Raw genomic sequence first — 20936 nt, forward strand, 5'->3', positions numbered from 1 at the left:
CTTTTACCTTTCCCCAATCCATAGATACCGTCAAAAAAGACTGGCTTCGAATGTGGGGATTGAACCTTAGTGCACGCTAATGCAGGTTGCTGACATTGTCCCGTTCTTTCGGTGCTTAGCACTAAAGCCGAAATGAAACAAGCCGAGGCGCCCCGCTACGGGGGTGGGGGGTGAACAGCGTCCAAGGGTCAGAATTGGGTTGGGTAACTTAGGATGCCGGGTCTCAGCCTGGGAAGACCTGTAGCTATTCGGTCTTGAAAAGAAGAAATCAATTAAGTCAAACCACCCCAACGCGCTATATGCTATACGAACAAAGTATTTGAATGCCACACCATGACTAAACCAGAACACTAGATCCATCATTCTTCTTGCACCCACAAGATCCCGACCCAGCCGCCACCTGCGTCGGCGTACGAGCAAAGCTAGGAGGAACATCCAGCACAGGATTGCGAGTGAAGAAATGACGAGGACGAAGAAGTAGCGTCATCGGCTCAGCTGGCATGATTGGGTAATCTTCCGGAGCAGGGAAGTGAGTAAGACCGAAAGTGTGCCACAGAACAACATCAGTGTTATCAATTGAGGCATTGGGGCCTGCGGCTTCGATCCACGCTGGAAGACCGGCAGAAGGCTCGCCGGATGTTTGAGGGACGTGGCGGCCAGCGGGGTGGATTTGATCGTCGTCATCTATGCTTGTTAGTGATATGAATGAATGAGAATGGATATGGGACTTACAGTTCGTGACGTGAACGGCGTGGCGAGCGAATCCAGCTCGGTTCCAGACTAATCCGCCTGCCTTGGGGAGGAGAGGGGGTACTTCGCGACTGACGAGCTTGTAGCATACGGGCTTCTTGCTGTATGGGTTGAGCTTGTTGGTGTTTGCCATTTCCCATGTTCGGCTGGTGGATCCATCGTAGTCGGACATAGCTTCGAGGGGGGTCGAGAACTTGGTCTTCTTTGCATAGAAGGCATTACCGTATTTGTTCTCGGGACTACCGACCTCGCCGGGTCCCTGAACAGCATCGACCTGGAAGATGGTGTTGTTTGGTCCGTCGATGTTGGGATCAACGCGCAAACAGAAGAGGTGTTGGTGGTTGTGTGCGTTGACACCGGGGTAGACCTCTGTGCCCCAGCCCTTGGTGTCCTCGCCTGGGTTGAGGGAGTATGTGTTGAGGATACCAGTCAACTTGATCTCGAGTTGAACGGTACCATCCTGGTGGAAGATCCAGTAGACGCAGTACTCGTAGTTTGCTGCAGTGAAGATGTGCGAGATGATGAGTTTGCGGCCACGAGTGACGACCGTTGACTCGTCACGGAAATCGGTGTGCTTGAACAGAATTCCGGCGTCTTCTTCGTGGATGCAGATTGCGTTCTTGATGATAGTGCTTGCACCAGCTCGGTTGACGAAGGCTGCGTCCATGTAGTGAATTGCACCCTTGCAGTCACATCCCAGTGCGAGACTGTTGGTCATGTATCCACCGCCGTACTCGCCCAGGTCGAATGCGTGCTTGCGCTGGTGAGGGTGTTCGGGATTGCCGTACGGAACGACCATCTCTGCCAATGACAAACGCCAGAAGACAGGTCGGACGTTACCTTTGTCGTTGAATGTGATGTTATTGAGGACTATTCCTTCCTTATAGTTGAAGCCCACGTGAACGTTCCAATTCTGCCACTCGATCGTTCTACCCTTGACTTCGAAAGAGACACCTTCGGGCTGCGTGATGTGAATAGGCTTGATATCTGTGCGGAAACCACCTTCTTGCTCAATTGCGGCAGGGTGGTAGTTGTTTGGTGCGGCCTTGCTGAGTGGTCTTCTCACAGGTGGGACGTCAATGTGAATGATCTGCTTGGTCTCGGCATTGAAGATGGGACAGAAGTCCAAGGGATACGTATATTGAGAGTCATCAGGGTGAGGGCGGTAGTACATGAGAGCTTGCTGGAGGCGAACCCCAGTTCCAAAGCGCTCGTCATATCCAATGGTCCATGCTAGATAATATATATCAGTCTTGGTCTTTGGATAAGTCAATGTGGCAACTCACGGTCACAGTAGACCTTGTACATGTCTTCCTTTGGGATTCCAATAATCCCGCACTGCTCGATGACCTTGGGATCTTTGCGAACAACATGTTCAACCTCCTGCAGGTCCTCCATGGTAATCAGAGGCTGGACATTCGGCGTGTGTTGCCACTGAGTGATCTTCTTTTGATCCAGATCCACCACACCGTCGTAAACTTTGCCATCTGCTGAGATGGCTACCACATCGGCAGCTCGAACAGGGCGCGGGGCATGCTCAGGGTCCGCCACCCAGGCCATCATCTGAGCCTTGCGAGGCTCATACAGTGTGACAGCATTGAAGTTGAGTGACCCATGCTCTTTGCGAATGATGCTCACAGCACTATCAATCTCTGAAGTAGAGAGAGGATCCAGCGGATGAGGTGGTGGTGCAGTTGCACTGACCTGATGGGTCAATTGCTGTAGTCTGTCGAGAACCATGTTGAAGTTGATGTATTAGATGGTTCAAAAACACCAAGTCGACTCAAGTTTTGGGATAAGTAGAGAATAGAAACATCTGTGTCTGGGTCTGCAGGCTCTTTAATAGGCGATGTTCATGCAGAGAGAGGATGACTATACTCCGTACTTCGATCCGATTAGATAAAAGCCCATTTGCGGAGGCCGGATCCAATGCCCCGATTGGGATTAGTCTACCCATCACAGTCCCAAAACGGCAATCAAATGCTTGTCTGCATATCGTCTGACGGATCCCTATGTCTAGCTCTCTAATCTGTGTATATGTAAGGAATAGTAAAGCAGATGACAAAATCGATAGTAAAACAGACAGTAGAAAGGATGTTAAAAGATATAAGGACCAAAAAGACAAGCCTTAGAAATAGCAATAGGGCAAAATCATAGTACGAGCTTTTTGTTGTGAATTATCTTGGTATACTGCTTTCTTAAAATTTAGATATGACTTCACGTGTTCCTTTCACGGTGAGTTCTGATTCAAGCTCAATCGTCATTAATACACATAAGTACCCGATGGCCGTCCCTAGGTTGGAGTCCGCCCAGTGATAACGTGAACCCTTCTTTTCCGAATAATGTGAGAAGGAGCATCCCAGCGGCTTTACGAACTTTCAATGTTAAAGCTTCGTTGGTCGAAAGACAGTACTGCGCTCATAGTGGATCGATTGATGACATATGCCGGAACCGGGTTGTGATCTGCCTGTGAGAGATTGGTGTCGATGCGTGGCCTTTGATGATTGTACAGGCACCTAAGTGGGCTGCCATGTCTTCAACTCAGTGTTTTGCACTGAGCTCTCGTCGAGCACGACATTTTGTATGGCAGTGACCTGGCGCGCCAGTTCAGAAATGTGTTTTTTGTTAGCTCCGGTCTCCTCTTTGAGCGAGACCATTTCCTGCCGTAGGTCTTCTAGCAAATCGTCCACGTCTTCCTCGGTATAGTGGGTTTTGATGGCTTTCGGCTCAAGCCCTTTCTTCTCTAATCATTCGGCCTGATTGAGATTGTGGGTCGCTTGTTGGTTCCAAATTGTGTGGACGCTCACCATCACCGTTACCACGCTGATGATAACACTCCAGTGTGGAGCAGGCGGCTCTGCGCCAGATGCAGCTCGTTTTGCCAGCACTAGATTCTCCATTGTTACTATATGAGAATAGTTTTCCGGCTTGGGACCTATATCATACCTTACATAGCTGATGGAGATTCCCAAGAACCGGCCGAGAGAAGGAACGTCTCAAGCGTTATCTTCCACCTGCACTTCCATTCCGTGCTTTCGTGGTCCGCACAAGATATTTAAAAGGCAACTATGTATGATTAGCATCTAGCCGCACAGGAAGGCGCCGTATCAAGGCATGTAGGATGTAGGTGTGACCCACAAGAAATGCAAATTCCACAGCGAGGAACAAGTTTCAACAGTCAAGTTTGCGCGATGTATAAGCCAAACGACTTAGTGATCTGGCAACAGAGCTGCATGACCATGGTGTATAAATAGAAAATGCTGTTGTGGCAACGAATATCACAGTGGATGCAAACTGTGTTGAGAATGGACCGAAAGAAGACAGTTTTTTGACTAGCGGCTGGCTGGAGACGGACTCAGAGTCAAGTCGAAGGTAAAGGAGATGTAGATCTTACTCGGGTCTCTCAGCAGAAAAGCGTTCTTCAAGTGGACATAGGAAAGAGTGAAAGAAGATGACATCTCAAAACAGTTGTCACGAATAGGAATCTTGACTGAAGTCGGAATGAAGTCGAAGTGAAGAGTCAGGTGAATACTTTTGGAAATCTTTTACGACGGGAAGGAGCACTTGGAGTAGGCAAGAGCAAAAGAAGCTGACTCACGCCGGCCGTTAACATCAAATCTTGACTGGTCATCTTATTGGAGCCTATGGTTGCAGATTGATCAGGCTGAAACGCAGTAGATATTGTGGGATTGAGTGAGCTTCTCTCTATCTTCTTTCCTCTTTCATCCTTTCTCTATCTTTCCCCCTCGTTTCTCTCCTTCCTTTCTCTCCTTCCTTTCTCCCCTTATTTCACATAACATCGTGTCCTAATATAATGCGCAAAGAGGGCATCCAGATCACAAGGAAAAAGGTTCAATGCGGGGACCAAAGCAATGATAAGATAGTAAGCAGAGATCAAAGATATAGCGATGGAAGCATGCAGATCCACCCTCATTTCGCATGGATCGGTTTCAGCGCTTAGGGTGGCCCATTCGTCCGGCAGCAAGAAAGTGACCAAATATACAGAAGCAAGAGAAACATGAAGAGACATGGAAGCGAGCAATCGAAAAACTTGCAGTACCACTGGAATATTGCGAATCTCGGTTCCGCATATGGGGCATGGGCATGGTATCAAGAAAGTATGCAAATTATATGCAGCAGGAAGTATAATCAAAAAGCAACTCAAACAAAGGAAGCAAACGAGGAAGATCTCGATATCATACGTGCGAAAGGAGGCCATTTCATAATCCTGGCCTCGATAGATCTCTTGGTTGGTTTCGCTTGGTAAGTACCAGAGCCTTGGTCTTTGGAAAGGTTGAAGGATTGGACGCATAATCTCCCTGTATCGCTTGTCCTTGAGATAAGAAAGGTTTTTTGACAGCAATGCCTCCAACGACAGAGTTGACGCATTCTCAAAAGAGACCCGCGGACTGGAGGTACGATATTTCGGACAAAGCGTCATAGACCGACCTTGACGAGTACGGATTTTCCATTGTGGGTCATCGGGTGTCAAGCCAGGGCCAAGATTGATCCACGTTGTGACGACGAGGGCCAACTGAGAACCAAATTCACAGATCTCAATGCGGAGATCTGTATTGCATTTATCGCATATAAAAGTGGAACAGGGATTTCTTTCTCCGAGCTGATAGCCCAACACTACCGGCTTCACCATTTCGGGTTTTTGCCAAATCGGAATGAGCTGGCAATGGCATACCACATCGGGAATGTCTTTGATAGATTTCTTCTTGTCTTTCGGGAGTAGTAGATCCCATCTGCCGCGATGAGCAACCACCATTTGCTGCGCTCTTAAACAAAGCCCTGGTCGATCTGGACAGATTGCTGCGTCGATCGAGAAGAGAGAGGTGATATCAGGCCGCGTTGAATTTTCGGGGTGAACCCGGACTTGCGTATATTATAACGCTTCAGTGCTAATTCCAACTTGGTCTCCTAGATAGAATCTCCGCATGGCAAGCTGGACATGTAGGAAACAGAATTTGTGGAACATGTTGACTGGGGGGGAGCCATTCTCCGAGGGAGATAATATGTTCGGGCGCCCATTTCAAAGATCTGAGGCACCGCAGAGGACAAGTAAAATGAACTATGGGACCAGATATACCAGAAGTCTTCGAGCCGTCAAATCTGTGAAGAATGAAACATTTGTAGCAGATGAAATAGTTTGGTAGATCTCGTTCCAGCCGGCGCAAGATAGGCAATTTCATCTCTTTTGACGGCCGGGTAGAAGGGTATCGAGGGTTGTTTATGATGAAGAGTCGGCGACTGCAAAGTGATATGCAGATCAAATCATCCATAGGGAGCAAGTCGGTGATCAATAATAATAGCTCAACCGGGAGACCGGCTAACGTATTCATATTGGGGGTCGCAGAGGGCTGGCCAATTCTTTCCAACATTGAAGGTATGTCTGGCGGGAAACTGCCAGGGAGTGACTGCATTTTGGGGATTTTCAGCCTTCGAAGATTGAGAGAAAGTTTAAGTGAAGAAACAAGCGTCTGTTCAAAGCAGGTAAACTGATCGTGATCTGGCAGGTTTGAGGCAACAACGACAGTGATAGGGATGGAATGATGCTAGTTAGAACGTTTGGGGTGAGAAAATGTCTCAACATAAAATCCAGGAACTAGGTTCGATCATCCCAACGGCCTCACTTTGCCTAAACAGGGACGGCAACCATCCATGGATGTGCTTTGTCTATGATGACATGGGAACGTGTCAACCTTGGAATCTTTCTTACATCCAAAGATTGAGAACCCTGAAATTCATGAATATGACAAAAGTCTACCAGTGCGACGATGTATGGTCCAACTAGCAAAATACGCAATTCTCCAACTATGTAACAATGACAACCTTGGAAGGTCCCTCTCATCGGGAAAGAAGGCGTTCACCTGGGCAGTAGTCAGTGACCGTTCAGCGTCTATGAGCCATCACTGATGAATTCCTTGATAGAACAAAATAGGTCACTATATGCGCCTGGATTTCTGGGACTTATGTCTGCTCAGGGAGCCTTACCCTGAGTGCATCTATAAAAGTGGTGGCATCCAAGACAGAAACGCCCTAACAGAGAGATGAAGTATGGATATTACTTGTAGTGACCGAGGTACCAGTTTTTCCCAGCAAGTTTTTGGCTTTGAGTTTCCGCCCTTATACTCAGTGAGCGCCGAGGGACTAGGATCAGTGTGTTTCAAAGGTTCATTGGAGCATTAACATGACGTGAGGTGCAAGCCCAGAAGCCACCACTTTCTCCAAGGTCATTATAGGGGCTTAATGCATCGTGCTCAAACCTTGGAAGTCTAGCTATAATGTGAGACCGATCACAAGCTACGGCTCGTTGTCAGTGATGAATTTTCGCTTCCATAGTAACATCCATTCACTGTCGACTGCCATCGCACACATCTAGCTTCAACCATGTGACGTGGGTATGTCCTCGTCTCTTAAATAAAGAGGTACATCGTACGAGGGTGTATGGTGCCTAAGGGTCGGAAAACGGTTGGGATTAGGAGCGCGATTTCTACTGTTTTCGCCCGTTCTATATCAAACAATCTACATAAGCGGAATTCGGTGAAAGTGAAGCTATTCCCACCAGCCAAGATATCTGACTTGTAGTTGCTCCGTATAGATTGATATATTCTAGCTATACTCTCATTTCGTAACTATACAATGTCTTCTAAGTACCCACAGTTTTAACGTGACTTAGAAAGAAAAGGTAGTAGAAAGAAGATAAGAGAAAGGATGCGAAAAAAAAGACTGCGTAAAACCCTTGGAAGAGTTCAATTAGCTAACCACTCAAGACGTACGGTCCCCCACAGGCAAAAAGTTGTCATGGGCCAAGCGACTATTATTCTCTCTCGTAACATTGAAAAGATATAAGAGAGTGCCCACACCCCCATAATTAACACTTTGCCTAAAGACTTCAAGATCAGGTGGAAAATCAATTTGCTCGAAATCAACAATCATAATTTCACCCGTGTCGCAGAGAATGAAGTTGCTCAATTGCTGGTCCAAATACTCTGCACCAAGCAAATGTATTGACTCTAGAGCATTCTCCAGTCGAACTCGAAGCTCGTCCAGCGATATAGCAGCCTTGCTAAAGGAAAGTTCGTAGAGTGTTTTCCCCACCACCTCGGAAAGGATGATAATGGGACCGTCGTTGAATGTCCCTTCGCCGAAGAACACGGGAATAACTGATCCTTGTAGGCTTTTGAATCTTTCGTAGTTTTTTTTTCTCTTCTTCGAATTCATCGTGCCAGCCTTCTTTCATCCCCTTGACTATCACAACTGTCGGAAGGCCGTGTAGTTCCTGGCATGGATCTAAGACGAAGCGATACACTTGGCGCTTTGGGCTTATTCTCTGAACGGATTCTGCTCGAATAGGGACCGCGTTGAAGTAAAGCACCTATCAATCAGTTCATGAGAGATAATTCGAGGGGGTCCAGAGCAACTTTCCACATACCTGGGATTGTATGTCTCCAATAATGGAGCCCATGGTCAAAGTAATGTCTAAGTTGCAACTTCACACAGAGCGGAGTACCCATCCTATTTAAGGTCCCGGGTATGCAGGTCTGTGACTAGCGGTCAAGGTTGTTTCTAGTACTTCTCCGGCCGAAGTACCTGGTGCTTGGCACTATACACTGCTGCAAAGCCTACAATTATAACGAATTGCCCAATCCGAAACCAAAAATGGGAGAGAAACCAAATTTCCTTTACATAGGATACAGGCCGATCTAGCTACACGAAAGAAAACCGACCTATGTGACAAGAACGAAAGGCACAAGGCCGTGATAGAGCCTGTCAACGCCTCGGAAATGGACTAAGAAAAAATATCAACCATATCAAACGCCAGGCACCTTCCTGCCCAACACCGTCGTCCAGACACGAAAGCCGCAGCAAAGATCAAGTCAATGCCCAGCCGGCGTGAAGACAATGCCGAAGATCGAAGGAAAAAGAACACGATATTTTCGTGCCTATGTACATACATCATATCGTATCAGCCTAAACCCCCAAGGGCTTCGGCCTATGCGCGGCCCATTTGATAGGCCCCCGGCGTCACGGCTTGATAGCTCGCTCCGTGGTGCTGGGGAGTGTGGGCGCCGGTTCCGTGGGACCCGGTATTGGGGGTGCTAGGGGTTCCCGGGTAGATGGTGGCACCGTTGAGGTTCGGCGTTTGCTGGGCCATGTTGTAGGCCATTGCGGGCATCTGTCCATTGAGACCCCAGATCTGGCCGGAGTACTTGCTGTCGTCGATGGCGCCGCCAAAGATGAGTTGGCGGGTCTTCCAGTAGATCTCGCCTGTCACGAGGGAGTCGGACCCGGCCTGGTGAGCGATTCCAACACGCTTGACGCCAAGCTCATCGGCGATATCTTGCAAGCCGGATTTCTGTCCCAGACTGGTGAGAATCGCTGCTGCTGCAGGGGTAAGAGGCGAGCCGTTGACAGCCTGGTTGCGGCCGGCGTGCTTCATGAGGTATTTGATGTCGTAGAGTGACGGGAAGAAGATGGTCAGAAGTTTGTGGAACTCCTCCTCATTTTCGGGAAGTTGGGAGCAGAGCATGATCTTCATCAGATAGCCGAAGTCGTATCCGGAGTGGAACGAAACCCAGTGGACGTCATCGAGCAGGACCAGCCCAGAGCTGATCAATAGAGCACCGAACTCAAAGGGGTCGATACCGTTCTTCTCATGGTTGGCAAAGTCGATTCCGGACTTGGCGAGCATGGCTGTTGACTCCTGGGCGTACATATCGCCCTCCAGTGAGAACCGGAAGTTGAATTGCCACGTACAAGGAGCGGGCACGCCGTATGCCTGTCCGTTCCCATCACCACCCGACGCTGGTGGAACCTCTCCTTCGTCGTTGAACAGGGTGATTCCCAGTTGGATCATCTTCAGAAGGTCGACATTGCATCGCAGGGTCTGGTAATGGTAATCGGCTTTGTTTGAGAATGATCCGATCGGTCGTGCGACAATTCCAGGGAATTCGGTATCCTAAAATTTAGTTAGCAAACAGACCATTCAAGTCCAACGGGAACCCGTTTGGTACGGATTTCCCACGCGGATGGTTCTCACCATGCTGATATATGGGTACTTGTCGACCAGCTGACGCAACACCGCCATCTCATGAGCCAGATTGTGCTTCCAGACATCTCTGATTCTAGACTTGACTGCACCTCCTTTAGCTTCGAGTGCTAACCGACCGTCGTGGCCTTGGTGTAGTTGTGCCTGTTGCATTTGCGCACCGCGCGCGAACCCCATCTGTGCGGCGTGGCTGGCTAGTCCGGTACCACCACCATCGGCACCCGCGCCTGGGAATCCAGCGACAGACATACCATTTGCAATGCCAGCGCCGGAAAGTGTGAACGGGTTGATGTTGGTATTTGGGTTGCCCGCGAAGCCGGGATGACCAAGCGAAGGGGGAGGTAGTGTGTTTGCAGACTGAGCGTGAGGGTGAGACTGAATGTGAGATTGTTGTATATTGTAAGGGGCACCTAGACCAGATGGCCCATATCTGCCGACGGGAGGTGGCATTGTGTCTGGATGCGCATTGATGAAGTGACAGTTTCGTCCCTCGAAGTCCAAGGCGGGAGAGCTCAAGGGCTTCCGTATGCGGTTAGCGCGGGTAGATTGCCAAGCACACCTCTTTTCCTCATCTTCGGCTCCTCTCAAGTCAACTTGGATGATTGCGGACTAAGGGAATACTGTCACAGCCCTTGATATCTTTCTTGCTTCGCTCTTCCTGTCACTTTCACATACACATCCCTCACAATGCCCGCCCGCAACCCCACCGGCTTCGATATCGCCCAATTCAAGGCCGCAGCCTCCCCATCTTCCAGCTGGGCTAAGCGGGACCCATGGGCTCGCAAGTACGTCAATTGAGTGGGATTTTCACATCAGTATAACCTGAATACTAATCTATTCACAGTGAGGCCTGGCGCTACTACGGCCCCTTCAGCCGCTTCAACCGCTTCAAGGGCCTCTTCCCCGGCTTCGGTATCGCGACTGTCGCTTTCGCCGGTTACTGCACATACGAGCACTTCTTCCTGAAGGACGACCACCACGGTGACGCTCACCACGGCGACGGCCACCACTAAACTTGTCTCTGGAGACCAATGGAGAATGCCGCCGACCGGCCGATTATCGAGTGGAGGACGTATACCCCAGGCGACCAAGAGTCGACTCGCCTCCGCGAGAATCGCAGTTGCGCTTTGGATGAAAGTATCTGATGTTCCGATCTCAGGTGCTTCCGTTGTGTCTAGGCGGAAATGCAGCTTCTCATGGCTTATGAGGAGCATGGCTTCCAGATGGCGCTTTGGGTTTGATTTGTCGAATGTACATAGCTTTTGTTCCACTATCACAACGAGATATCTCTTTACTGTTTCATGGAATTGATATTCTAGCTCTCATCAATCACTGCCTGGTACATCCATGGATGTTCTTGTCAAGTTCTGATGGCTGATTCTCAAGTACCGTCACTAAACTAGAAACCAGCCCTGTCCTTGTGGAAGGCGTCGGACAACTGGTGGCATAGACATTAGATGCACACGCCTCGGCAGCTAACAATTTGCAAAGTAACAACAGACAACGAAGAAGAGTGGCATAAGTAAACTGCAGTCTTTCTGACTGACATTGTATAAACACGTAATATCATTATCGACATGAAGTCCAACTAAGGGACGCCTCTATGTATTTTGCAAAGTTACTCCTCAAACACCAAGGAGATGCCATCGTCGCCAGCAGTAACAATACGCTTTCCATCGAAGTTCTGCACAAAGCCCATGATACCACCAGATTGTTCACCATCCTCATTCTCAGTAAGACCCATGTGTCCCTTCCACTCCTGCATCAAACCCTGAGCAGCAGCGGTAGTACCACCGCGCGCATCCCAGCGTCGGACCACACCATCAAGGCCGACAGATGTGAGCATCCAGGAGCGGTTATTTTGAGCCGCAGAGGCGGAAGCAAGGGGTCCAGAGACAGAGGCACCGGCCTGGCGGTGGCTGGGAAGGAACTCAACCTTGACAACGGGGGCTCCATCGTGGGCTTCCTGGATGTGTCTGCGGACCGCGAACCGGTGAGCAGCATCGTACATCACAATGGAGCCATCGACGGAACTAGCAGCCAGAAGGGTGAATGGGGCCTGGGAGAAAGACAGAGATTCGACATTGTCGGTTTGGGTTTGCAGAGAGGCCATGATGGTGCCTGCTGCGGTGGCACCGGCGGACTTGGGGGCTGCTCCCTTGCCCTTTGCTGAAGGGCCAGAGGCAGTGATTCGGGGAAGACCAACGACACGGATGTTGCCCTCGGCACCACCGACTGCGGCGATACCTCCGCTGGGGGAGATGGCAATGGTGTAAAGACCACCAATGACGGCGAAACGCTGGTCCTCGGCGTTCAAGCTAAGGATGGCATTGGTACCGGGGGAGTACTCGATACCGGCGGCGGCGGCAGCTCCGAAGACATCGTAGACGAAGAAGCTTCCATCTTCGGAGACAGTGGCGAGCAGGTTTCCATCGGGTGTCCAGGCACCTGCGGTGCATGATTCGGTGTGCGAGAAGAAAGTTTGGATGATAGAGATGGGGTTGGATGGGTCGGTGTGATCAATACGGAAAACCCACGCGCTGCCGTCGTTGGCACCGATGGCGATGACGTTCTTGTGCTCCTCGCTGCCCTTCTGGTAAGGACAAACCGCAATCCAGTTGATTTCCTCCACTTCCTGAGCCTCGCCAAAGAATTCCCAGGCAAGTCCCGTCTTCTGGGGGGTGGTGTCGCGGTAGGCACGCAGCTTGCCATCCAGACCAGCCGTGATGGCATATTCACCAGCGGGTTCGGTGAAAGTCACCGCGTTGACGGTGTCAGTGTGTCCGTCGAGCTTGGCAAGAGGGGTCAGAGCTTCACGCTCGCGTGGCTGAGGGGTCGTCTCAAAGCTGGAAGGAAGCACGGGGCGAGGTGCGGGAGTTGAGTCAAAGATATATCCAGAGTCGTCTCCAGAGCCAGTGAGGACAATCTGGTTGTGAACGGGGTGCTGCGCAACACAGAACACAGAGTCGGTGTGAGAGTCGAAGTGTGCGGCCGAGTCGTTCTGGAATGTAATCTCATCCTCAATGGTCATGTTTTCGTCGTTATATTCTCCATCGACGTCCATATCCTGATCCTCATCACGGTCGAAGACCTCCTCGGCATCGTCAGCCTGCAGATATTCATCCTGCTCCTCGTGGTGGGGGTCGTTCGAAGACATTTTGATTATATGGATTATATGCAAAGATCAGAAGTTTGATCAAAGGTAATATCCCAAGAATATGAGAATTGACTTGGATTAGCTCAAAGTGGCAGATCTTTTTTTTCTAACCTCCCCGCTTAGAAATCCACACCCCGCGGCAGATTAATTCCCCGTGCAGACCGCCTGATAGACCGCCTTTCCCCGTGACGCCGACATTGCGTTGTTGATTGTTGGTCTCAGTCTATAACGGCGCAAGCTCCGAGCACTTTGTGATCTAATGCGCTACAGCGTGTTCATACCTGCAAAATTCACTATATCTCAAATCTTACCCTAGCACAGCGAGCGCAGCAGAATCTGAGAGTCAATTTCCGAAAATACAGCGGCAAAGCGTGTCGCTATGGGGAATTATTCGATCAAACATGGATCTATCCTAAACACCGACAAAAACATACACATACATTCCAGCACCAATTTAGAGCTTGGCGCCAGCCTTCCTGCGCGCCTCCTTCTCCTGGTCCCGAATCAGACGACGAAGAATCTTTCCACTAGGGCTCTTGGGAATGGCATCTACAAATCTGATGCCACCCTTCAACCACTTGTGGCGAGCCTTGTGGTCCTCAACATGCTTAGTGAGAATCTTCGATACTTCATCGTCTGATCCTGCACCAGGAGCCTTCACAACAATGGCCTTGGGGAGTTCTCCGGCGCGATCATCGGGAATAGCGATGACAGCGACATCTGAGACAGTGGGGTGTGCTAAGAGGTGAGCTTCCAGCTCGGCTGGTGCGACTTGTAGACCCTGAGAGGAGTTAGCTTTGAATCCTCAAAAAGAAGGTATTTCATCGATGCAAGAGAGTCACGTACCTTGACCTTGATCAGCTCCTTTATCCGGTCAACGATGAAAACGTGCTCGATGCCCTTCGGGCTCAAGCGGATCACAGCCTCGTCACCCGTGCGCATCCACCCGTCTTCGAAGGTCTCCTTGGTTGCTTTGTCGTTGTTCAGGTAGCCCAGGACAACACTGGGACCGCGGACGACCAGTTCACCCGGTGTGTCGTACTTGGTGATTTCTTCGTTCTCGGGTGTCATGATTCGGGCTTCGAAGCCGGGTACGAGGGCACCGGAGGACCCGAGGAAGATGTCGTTGGGGTGTGTTGAGCTTACGACTGTGCATGTTTCTGTGAGGCCTGGGGGATGTCAGTACTGGCTCGGTCTCGATGATTGGGAGATGCGTACCGTATCCCTGTCGGATGCCAACGTTGGGGTAGAGCTTCAAGAAGTCGTTGGCGGTCTCCACACCGAGGGGTGCGGCTCCTGTGAACAATGTCTTCACAGAGCTGAGATCAAATTGAGAGCATACTTTGTGGCTGCTCAGCATGTGGATGATAATTGGGGGCACCTGGGTCTGTTAGCTTTCTTCTTTTTGGGGGTTGGAGCCGGCTTACCAAGAAAAGACAGCTGATCTTGAAGTGTGCGATGGCTTTGAGGTAGGATTGCAATTCGAACTTGGGAAGAACGATGGTCTGATCACCGCGGTATGCGCCGGAATGGCAAATGACCACCAGAGCATAGATGTGGCTCTGGGGAAGAAGACCCAAGGAGACCTCTTTGCTAGGGGGTCTCGTTCCAGAGTTTGTGCGGTAGCTGTCTTCGTGTGTCTTGATCTGGAGAGTGTTGGCAATGACGTTACGGTGAGAGATCATGACTCCTTTCTGTACATTTTGTCAGTATCAATCCAAGCCAAACATCGGATGGTACTTACAGGCAGACCCGACGTCCCACTGGAGTAGCACAAAAATGCTGTGCGACGGGCTCCCTCGCCCGCGCTCCATCGCAGCTCCTCCAGTGCGGGCAGAGACTTACCCGCATCGTGGAGCTGGTCGACAGTCTTAAATTCAGCCGGGGCCTTAGCGCCCCCGAGGATCTGCTCGGGAACGTCGAGCAGGTAGATTCTGCTCTTGGGAAGACCAGCCTTGGCAGCGGCCTCCAATGAGATAGACAGGAGTGGGAGACAAGTGACCAAAGCCTTTGCTTTGGAATCACGCAGTTGGTGTGTCAATTCGTCAGCGGAGTATGATGCATTAGCAGGCGACAAGACACCGCCAAGTCTGTGGACAGCCCAGAACAAGGGCAGAGAGTCAATCTGTAGGAGTCAGCATGCGCTTGCTTGAAACTCGGTTCAAAATCCACCTACAGTATTCAAAGTGAAGACCGCCAGGGTCTTGTCCCATTCGGAGCCTTGGTTCGGAGCCCAGCCGAACTCTTTCGAGAGACCGCGCGCAATGTGGTCGACGCGGCTCACTACCTCGCGCGATGAGTATGATTTACCGGTGAAACCGCATGTGTATGGATCCCGGGAGTCGGCGTGTGCCACTCGACCGTACTTCTCATTGAGCATGAACTCGCTGATTGGGATGTTGTCTGGGATAGGCGGCAATACGCCGGCGGATTGGGCAGGTAGGAACACCATTGTGCAGTCGCAATCTGACGTCACGGGGGAAATTCACAGGTCACGGATGTACAGGGGTAGGTCTGTTGGCTGTGAGGATGCGATTAGCGGTTGCTAGTTGGATGTCGGAGACTTGTTTTACCTTGTCTTAAAGCCAGCGTAGTATGTGTAAAGGATATGCAAAAGTGAACAGGAGAATATGAGCTGTGAAATGTGAAATGTCCAGAAAAAAAAAAAGAGCGGCCGAGGAGTTTAAAATGAGACGTGGAGACGTGCGGGGATCTCGGTAAACCTTGCGAACTCCCCCTGATCGTGTTCGGACCGCTTCGTTTTTATATTCATACGTGTCCTAATACAGCCTACGGCACATATTCAATCCCTTGGCTGTTCGGTTCGAGCCGAAGTTGGTACCCGGCGGTTTCGCGAATCATCGGAGATCCATTGCGGAGGTTATACCGCGGGGAAAAGTTGCCTCGGCCGCAGCATATCCGAGGGTACTTATACCGCGACACCGCGACACCGACCCCAGACTGAATATTGAGGTCTCTCTTGGGTCTCATATTACTCATATCAACGGCAGTTGCTCGTATGTCTATGGATATTTTTATACTGTGCATTTTCGAAGATGTCAATGTATGCAGGTTATTAGGTTTAAGTGTAGTTAGTCTAACTTTGACAGCACTCCTCATGCTTATTAGGGCTACAGTACGGAGTACAGAGTATACTTCTCACCTTTACTTATACTCTGCAATGGATATTCCACCATTTGAGTCTGTACACCTCGTATCTTCAGGCTCTTTAGCCCACTTCCACCAATTAGTAGCCTAATGAAATGGAGTCGATTGCTCATCCAAATTTAAAGTGGTCTTGGCGTGCAGATCACTGCCGAACTGTACTGGAACACGGCAATTGTACAGCCTTGTCGACACGTCACAGTACAATCTTTGCCCCTGAGTCAAATCTACATGCACTAGTCTGAAGATCTATCACATCCTGGCCATCAGCCTCAATAGTCTACCTCACATTTCACCATGGACCTTAGATCAATTGTATTCCTTCAGGCCAATCAGACAACAGGATATTTGTTATTGCCAGGGCGGTGTGGAGAAACTAAGGGGAGTCAAAAGAAGATACTAGTAAAAAAGGACAGCACAGAGTACTCCGTACGGAGTAACAATGGCATTGAAAACGATAATAGAAAGTCAGTAGTAGATTGTAAGTAACATTTGGTCAAATGGCTCATTGTGATGATGATGGAAACAGTTATCTGTTGGTAATGAAGAAACTAAAGATGAAGAAGGAAAGAAGAAGAAGCAGGAAGCCATAGAGCAGCAAGCACATGTAAATAGCAAAGGGAAGTAAGCAAACATAGCAAAGCAAGCAAGTAAATAAGGACATGCAAGAGAGAGATCATAGAAATAAAGTAAAAGCTTTCTAATTTTTCGACTGAGCCAGGTGGTGACACATTTGTTCAGGTTTAGTTCTTACTGTAGATCAATGATTGTAATAAATAGATTGATTACTGCTTTGGGAAGTAGAGGTTGCTTGAGGAACTGGCTGGAATCGAGCGATAGCCGATGATATGACGAGCATATGACATGATATGAGGTTGGGAGGAAGGTAGCCTCATATGCTTACTCTCTCTCTCTTCCTTTCCCTTCTTCCTTTCCTAGCCCGTTGAGTGCCATCAAAACAAGGAGAAGAGAGCCTTGGAGATAGTTCTCATATGATCCTACCTGTCATGGTTGGTTTGACACTCGGATCTTGGACCACTCCCGAGGTAGATTCCAAGGTTCCAGGGTGACGACGAGATGGTTCGGATTCTCATTCGCTACAAATCCCAGCCCTAGCCGCAATAACTACCAACCTTGGAAATTCCATAAATACCGAATCAAAGTTTTGAGGGATGGCCGAGTCGATCGGCAATACTTACGTCTTTTCCACATCTCTACTCTAGCTTTGAATATGCTTCTCAATCTCCATCTATCTCGATCACTCATCCCAACCCCCACAATGGAGGTGGACATTTGTGGCTGTATGATCTGCGGATGTCCGGTTTCGATCGCTTTCGTTGAATCGGGCTGGTGGTCAGAATTCCGAATAAGTATGAGCCATCGATGCACCTTTGGCTCTAGATCTAATTGATACAGTTTACTCTACCCTAAAGGGTAACTTCATGACTGGGGTAGGAAGAGCCCCCCGGAATTCCCGTTTCTACCACGCTCCAGCCGACCCGCTCAAGCGATGGGATGACGATAACCGGGTGCCAGAACTAGATGCGACTATCCCCGATATGGATCAACCTCAACACGAAAGAGTTCACAAGTTCCTTGTCCACGAGTCTTGCTGGAAACTTCTCTGTCGATTCTTCGACCCCAAAAATGTCCCTTTGGACCGATTGGTAGCGATATGCGAGTCCTTGGCCCTGACCGAAGAGTCAGGTAATGTATCCTGGGACCATTCTTACAATGACCTGTATGAAACTTGGAACAAGTGGGCTCCGTGGTATCAAGTCTCGGAGGCCCCGTCTATTGAGTACTTCACGAGAACGCAGGCTAAGGCTGATCCGTTCAATGTTCAAAACCCCGGTCCAGAATTGCTGTCGAATCCTTTTACATCGCATCAGGTGATCAGAAAAATGCCATTGAGAGACTGCTTTTGGGGGCTTTCCTGGGAGCTACGGGAGACGCTAGCAGTTTGTCTACCAACGCAAGACGCCCTCAGTCTTCGATGCGTGTCAAGCGCATTTCTCCCTCTTCTGGGTAGCCAGACCTTCTGGGCTTCTAGATTCGACCCCGGGGGCGAGCGAGACTTTTTCTTTGAAGCTAGAAACTGCAAGATGCCTCAGAACTGGCTTCAATTGTACCGAAGCACCAGTTTCCGGCAGTGTCTGCCCGGGCTTGGAAATCGACGACGAATCTGGCCACTCCTTCAAAACTTGTGTCAATTGTTGTTGTTACAACATGATGATACTTCAAGCATTTCTAAAGTGACATTGAAAGCGCACCAATCTCAATGGGCGACGGTGACTGGTCTGATTGAGACAGATGAAGTGCGCGATGAATGCCGGATTCACAAAAGGAATCTAGCCCTGGTCCCACCAGACGTCGTTCAAATCGGGACCTCGCTTGTAAACGCTGGTGAAACTGGGTTCATCACCGGAATAAGTTTCATGTCTGCAAAAGGCGACATTGTGAGGTTGGGCTACAGATCAAAGGGCAATGAGAGTTTTGTCAAAGTCTCACGGCTGACTGGATTCCTCTTGGCAATGGCGCCCAAGGGCCTCAAGGGCTTGAAAGTCATGGATAAAGGTATCGCTTCCCAGTGGATCGGATTTCCTCTCGACACCCCAGTCACAGAGCGCTTAGCGAGATTTGAATCCATTGAAGCTGTGGAAGTCGGTGTCGATGTAAGTCGTAGTGCTCTCGTCTCGAAGACCTTTCTCAAAAGATGTCTGACTCAAAATTGAATTAGGGATACAAAGTTGTCAGCTTTGCTGCGGCCGGGCCGCCAGTGAAACTTCTGGCGAGCCCCCAAAGCTTACAACGTTCAACCTCACTATGGTATCCATCTGTACCAAGTTTAGATTTACACCTGTATAAAATGACCCCGACCCTTCGGTCAAGGTTTTCTGGGTTTCGAGCGTTCGGTTGGGTTTCATTCGGAGGTTTCAAAGGGGCTGATCTGCAGCACCTCACAGAAATCCGACTGAACAGAATGATGCGCAATGGCCTAGCCAGTATCGAGTTTCACTATTGCCAAGATGAGCGCCCGATCAAGAGTGTCGAGTTTGGTAACTATGATTGTGTACCTCTGTCCAAAAGCTTGCGACTCTCTATCGACGGTCGTGGAGGAGAATATATTGAAAAGGTTTTCACGAGCATCAAGCGCCCTCTGAGACAGCCAGCGGATGAGTTATATGAAAGAGATCGACTCTATTCGCTTTTGGTGAATATTTCTTCGCTCATTGAAACGCAGAGTCTAACCCTGTTAGATCACCACGAATCGCGGGAGATCTCTACGCTACAAACTACAACCCGGATGGAGCGGGGGTGTACCTACTATGATAACCCCTTTAAGCGAATTCAAGATAGCACCAGGAACAAAAATCACAGGTTTTTTTGGTGAACAGGTTAGTTCCCATCTTTGCAAATATTGAAAATCTACTAAATCATCAATCGACAAGGGGAGCTTCCCCGGTATTGAAACCATTGGTGTCATTTCTGAAGCAGTCAACGATGTGTCTCCGAAGATCACTGAGCCATAAATTGACCTCCGGGGCCACCTCAAGGCTATGTTTACTTAGCATTCCAGCATTCCAAGGGTCGTATCTTGATGTGCCTTGTATATGCTTCTTGGCTCACTGGCTGACAGTTTGTGTTGGCAGCAGTCTTTGTCCAATTCGAGACAAGTTTCAAACAACTTTTTTAGTGGTGAATTTTGAGAAGGCAAGAGTCTAACAGGCTGAACAGTTGATTGGACTTGTTTTTATTAGTAGAGAGTATATACAAAATCATGGGGTGAGGCTTTCCAAGGTTGATTACATTGCTTCACGTTTGAGCCCCATCCCTGTTCATTTTGTGCTTTGCTTTTCAAATCAATCCCCGAGGTCGCGAATTACTCTGGTGATATCTGTGGCCGCCGATGGAAGTTTAGGTGGCCATCCAGGCTAGCTAGCTCTCTCCTCTCTCTCCCTCCTCTCTCCCCGTCTTCTCCCTTCTCTCCTTCTCCTTCTTCTCCATCTCCCTTTTCTCCGTCTCCCTCTCACTATCTCCCCCTCTCTCTACCTATCTCTCTGCCTCTCTCTCTGCCTCTCTCTCTGCCTCTCTCTCTGCCTCTCTCTCTGCCTCTCTCTCTGCCTCTCTCTCTCTGTACCTCTCTCCCCTCTCGCTCTCTCCCCCTTCTTTTTGTCTCTCTATCCCATCCCTCCTCTCCCTCTTTTAGTCCAATTTTACTTTCACAGTCTCAGCCTACTTTATTGGTAATCACTTGCTTCTTTTATTGGAGTAGTCTGTCGTCACCTTCGGACCCCGATCCAATATTATACCTATAGGCTGGATCCTGGTAGAATCAATGCAGCAACGTAAAGAACTCGTATGGGATAAAAATGCATTGGAATTCCAGGTGGGTTGGACCCAAGAACCGAGGCTAGAAGCCATCAAAATTGTGTATTGCAATAGACTCACTCTCCTTTGATGAGGAGATCTGCGGTGTCATTTCATATACTGAAGGCTCCTTCAGTAAGCTCTACCTAACTGTTACCAGCAACCGCCACTTCCTCATCCGAGTTTCTCTACCTGTCTTTCCATGCAGCAAGATGCTGGGCGAGGCCACAACACTGCAATCTTTTCGTCACTCGACGAGTATACCAGTACCAGAAGTCTGAGTGTCTTCCATCACCCCTGAACAATATTCGAGATACCCACAGGTCCATGTAGAGATATTATCGGAGAATCATCTCATTGCGTTAATCTTAGAATCAAGAAACACATGTTAATCATGGAGAAGCTGAAGCTTAGTTGTAGTATATTGTTACAGTG

General features: G+C 49.3%; 8 protein-coding genes across 8 annotated transcripts; 2 read left to right on the plus strand and 6 right to left on the minus strand.

Annotated features, from left to right (window-relative positions):
* Positions 1-337: 337 nt before the first annotated feature.
* Positions 338-2490, minus strand: N7506_003084 (peroxisomal copper amine oxidase; the record flags this gene model as incomplete). The annotated part of the gene is made up of 3 exons (XM_056952379.1): positions 338-684; positions 733-1983; positions 2037-2490. The coding sequence occupies 3 exons, from the start codon at positions 2488-2490 to the stop codon at positions 338-340; spliced, it is 2052 nt and encodes a 683-aa protein (XP_056814071.1).
* A 776-nt stretch (positions 2491-3266) lies between these two features.
* On the minus strand, positions 3267-3650 carry N7506_003085 (uncharacterized protein; the record flags this gene model as incomplete). The annotated part of the gene is made up of 2 exons (XM_056952380.1): positions 3267-3491; positions 3558-3650. The coding sequence occupies 2 exons, from the start codon at positions 3648-3650 to the stop codon at positions 3267-3269; spliced, it is 318 nt and encodes a 105-aa protein (XP_056814072.1).
* Positions 3651-7524: 3874 nt separating this feature from the next.
* Positions 7525-8224, minus strand: N7506_003086 (uncharacterized protein; the record flags this gene model as incomplete). The annotated part of the gene is made up of 3 exons (XM_056952381.1): positions 7525-7922; positions 8009-8087; positions 8192-8224. The coding sequence occupies 3 exons, from the start codon at positions 8222-8224 to the stop codon at positions 7525-7527; spliced, it is 510 nt and encodes a 169-aa protein (XP_056814073.1).
* A 528-nt stretch (positions 8225-8752) lies between these two features.
* N7506_003087 (CCR4-NOT core DEDD family RNase subunit POP2) lies at positions 8753-10258 on the minus strand (the record flags this gene model as incomplete). Its single annotated transcript, XM_056952382.1, has 2 exons — positions 8753-9718; positions 9800-10258. The coding sequence occupies 2 exons, from the start codon at positions 10256-10258 to the stop codon at positions 8753-8755; spliced, it is 1425 nt and encodes a 474-aa protein (XP_056814074.1).
* A 237-nt stretch (positions 10259-10495) lies between these two features.
* On the plus strand, positions 10496-10821 carry N7506_003088 (NADH dehydrogenase [ubiquinone] 1 beta subcomplex subunit 3; the record flags this gene model as incomplete). Its single annotated transcript, XM_056952383.1, has 2 exons — positions 10496-10593; positions 10653-10821. 2 exons carry the CDS (start codon positions 10496-10498, stop codon positions 10819-10821), a joined length of 267 nt encoding a protein of 88 aa, XP_056814075.1.
* Positions 10822-11426: 605 nt separating this feature from the next.
* On the minus strand, positions 11427-12965 carry N7506_003089 (WD40 repeat domain-containing protein; the record flags this gene model as incomplete). The annotated part of the gene is made up of 1 exon (XM_056952384.1): positions 11427-12965. One exon carries the CDS (start codon positions 12963-12965, stop codon positions 11427-11429), a length of 1539 nt encoding a protein of 512 aa, XP_056814076.1.
* Positions 12966-13419: 454 nt separating this feature from the next.
* On the minus strand, positions 13420-15417 carry N7506_003090 (acyl--CoA ligase; the record flags this gene model as incomplete). Its single annotated transcript, XM_056952385.1, has 6 exons — positions 13420-13746; positions 13812-14134; positions 14184-14346; positions 14393-14659; positions 14710-15090; positions 15142-15417. The coding sequence occupies 6 exons, from the start codon at positions 15415-15417 to the stop codon at positions 13420-13422; spliced, it is 1737 nt and encodes a 578-aa protein (XP_056814077.1).
* A 1992-nt stretch (positions 15418-17409) lies between these two features.
* On the plus strand, positions 17410-19663 carry N7506_003091 (uncharacterized protein; the record flags this gene model as incomplete). The annotated part of the gene is made up of 5 exons (XM_056952386.1): positions 17410-17500; positions 17547-18805; positions 18871-19344; positions 19391-19528; positions 19583-19663. The coding sequence occupies 5 exons, from the start codon at positions 17410-17412 to the stop codon at positions 19661-19663; spliced, it is 2043 nt and encodes a 680-aa protein (XP_056814078.1).
* Positions 19664-20936: the final 1273 nt, after the last annotated feature.

The sequence above is a fragment of the Penicillium brevicompactum genome, assembly GCF_028827555.1.
Source record: "Penicillium brevicompactum strain IBT 35665 chromosome Unknown utg000002l_segment0_segment0, whole genome shotgun sequence".
Classification (NCBI taxonomy): Eukaryota; Fungi; Ascomycota; class Eurotiomycetes; order Eurotiales; family Aspergillaceae; genus Penicillium; species Penicillium brevicompactum.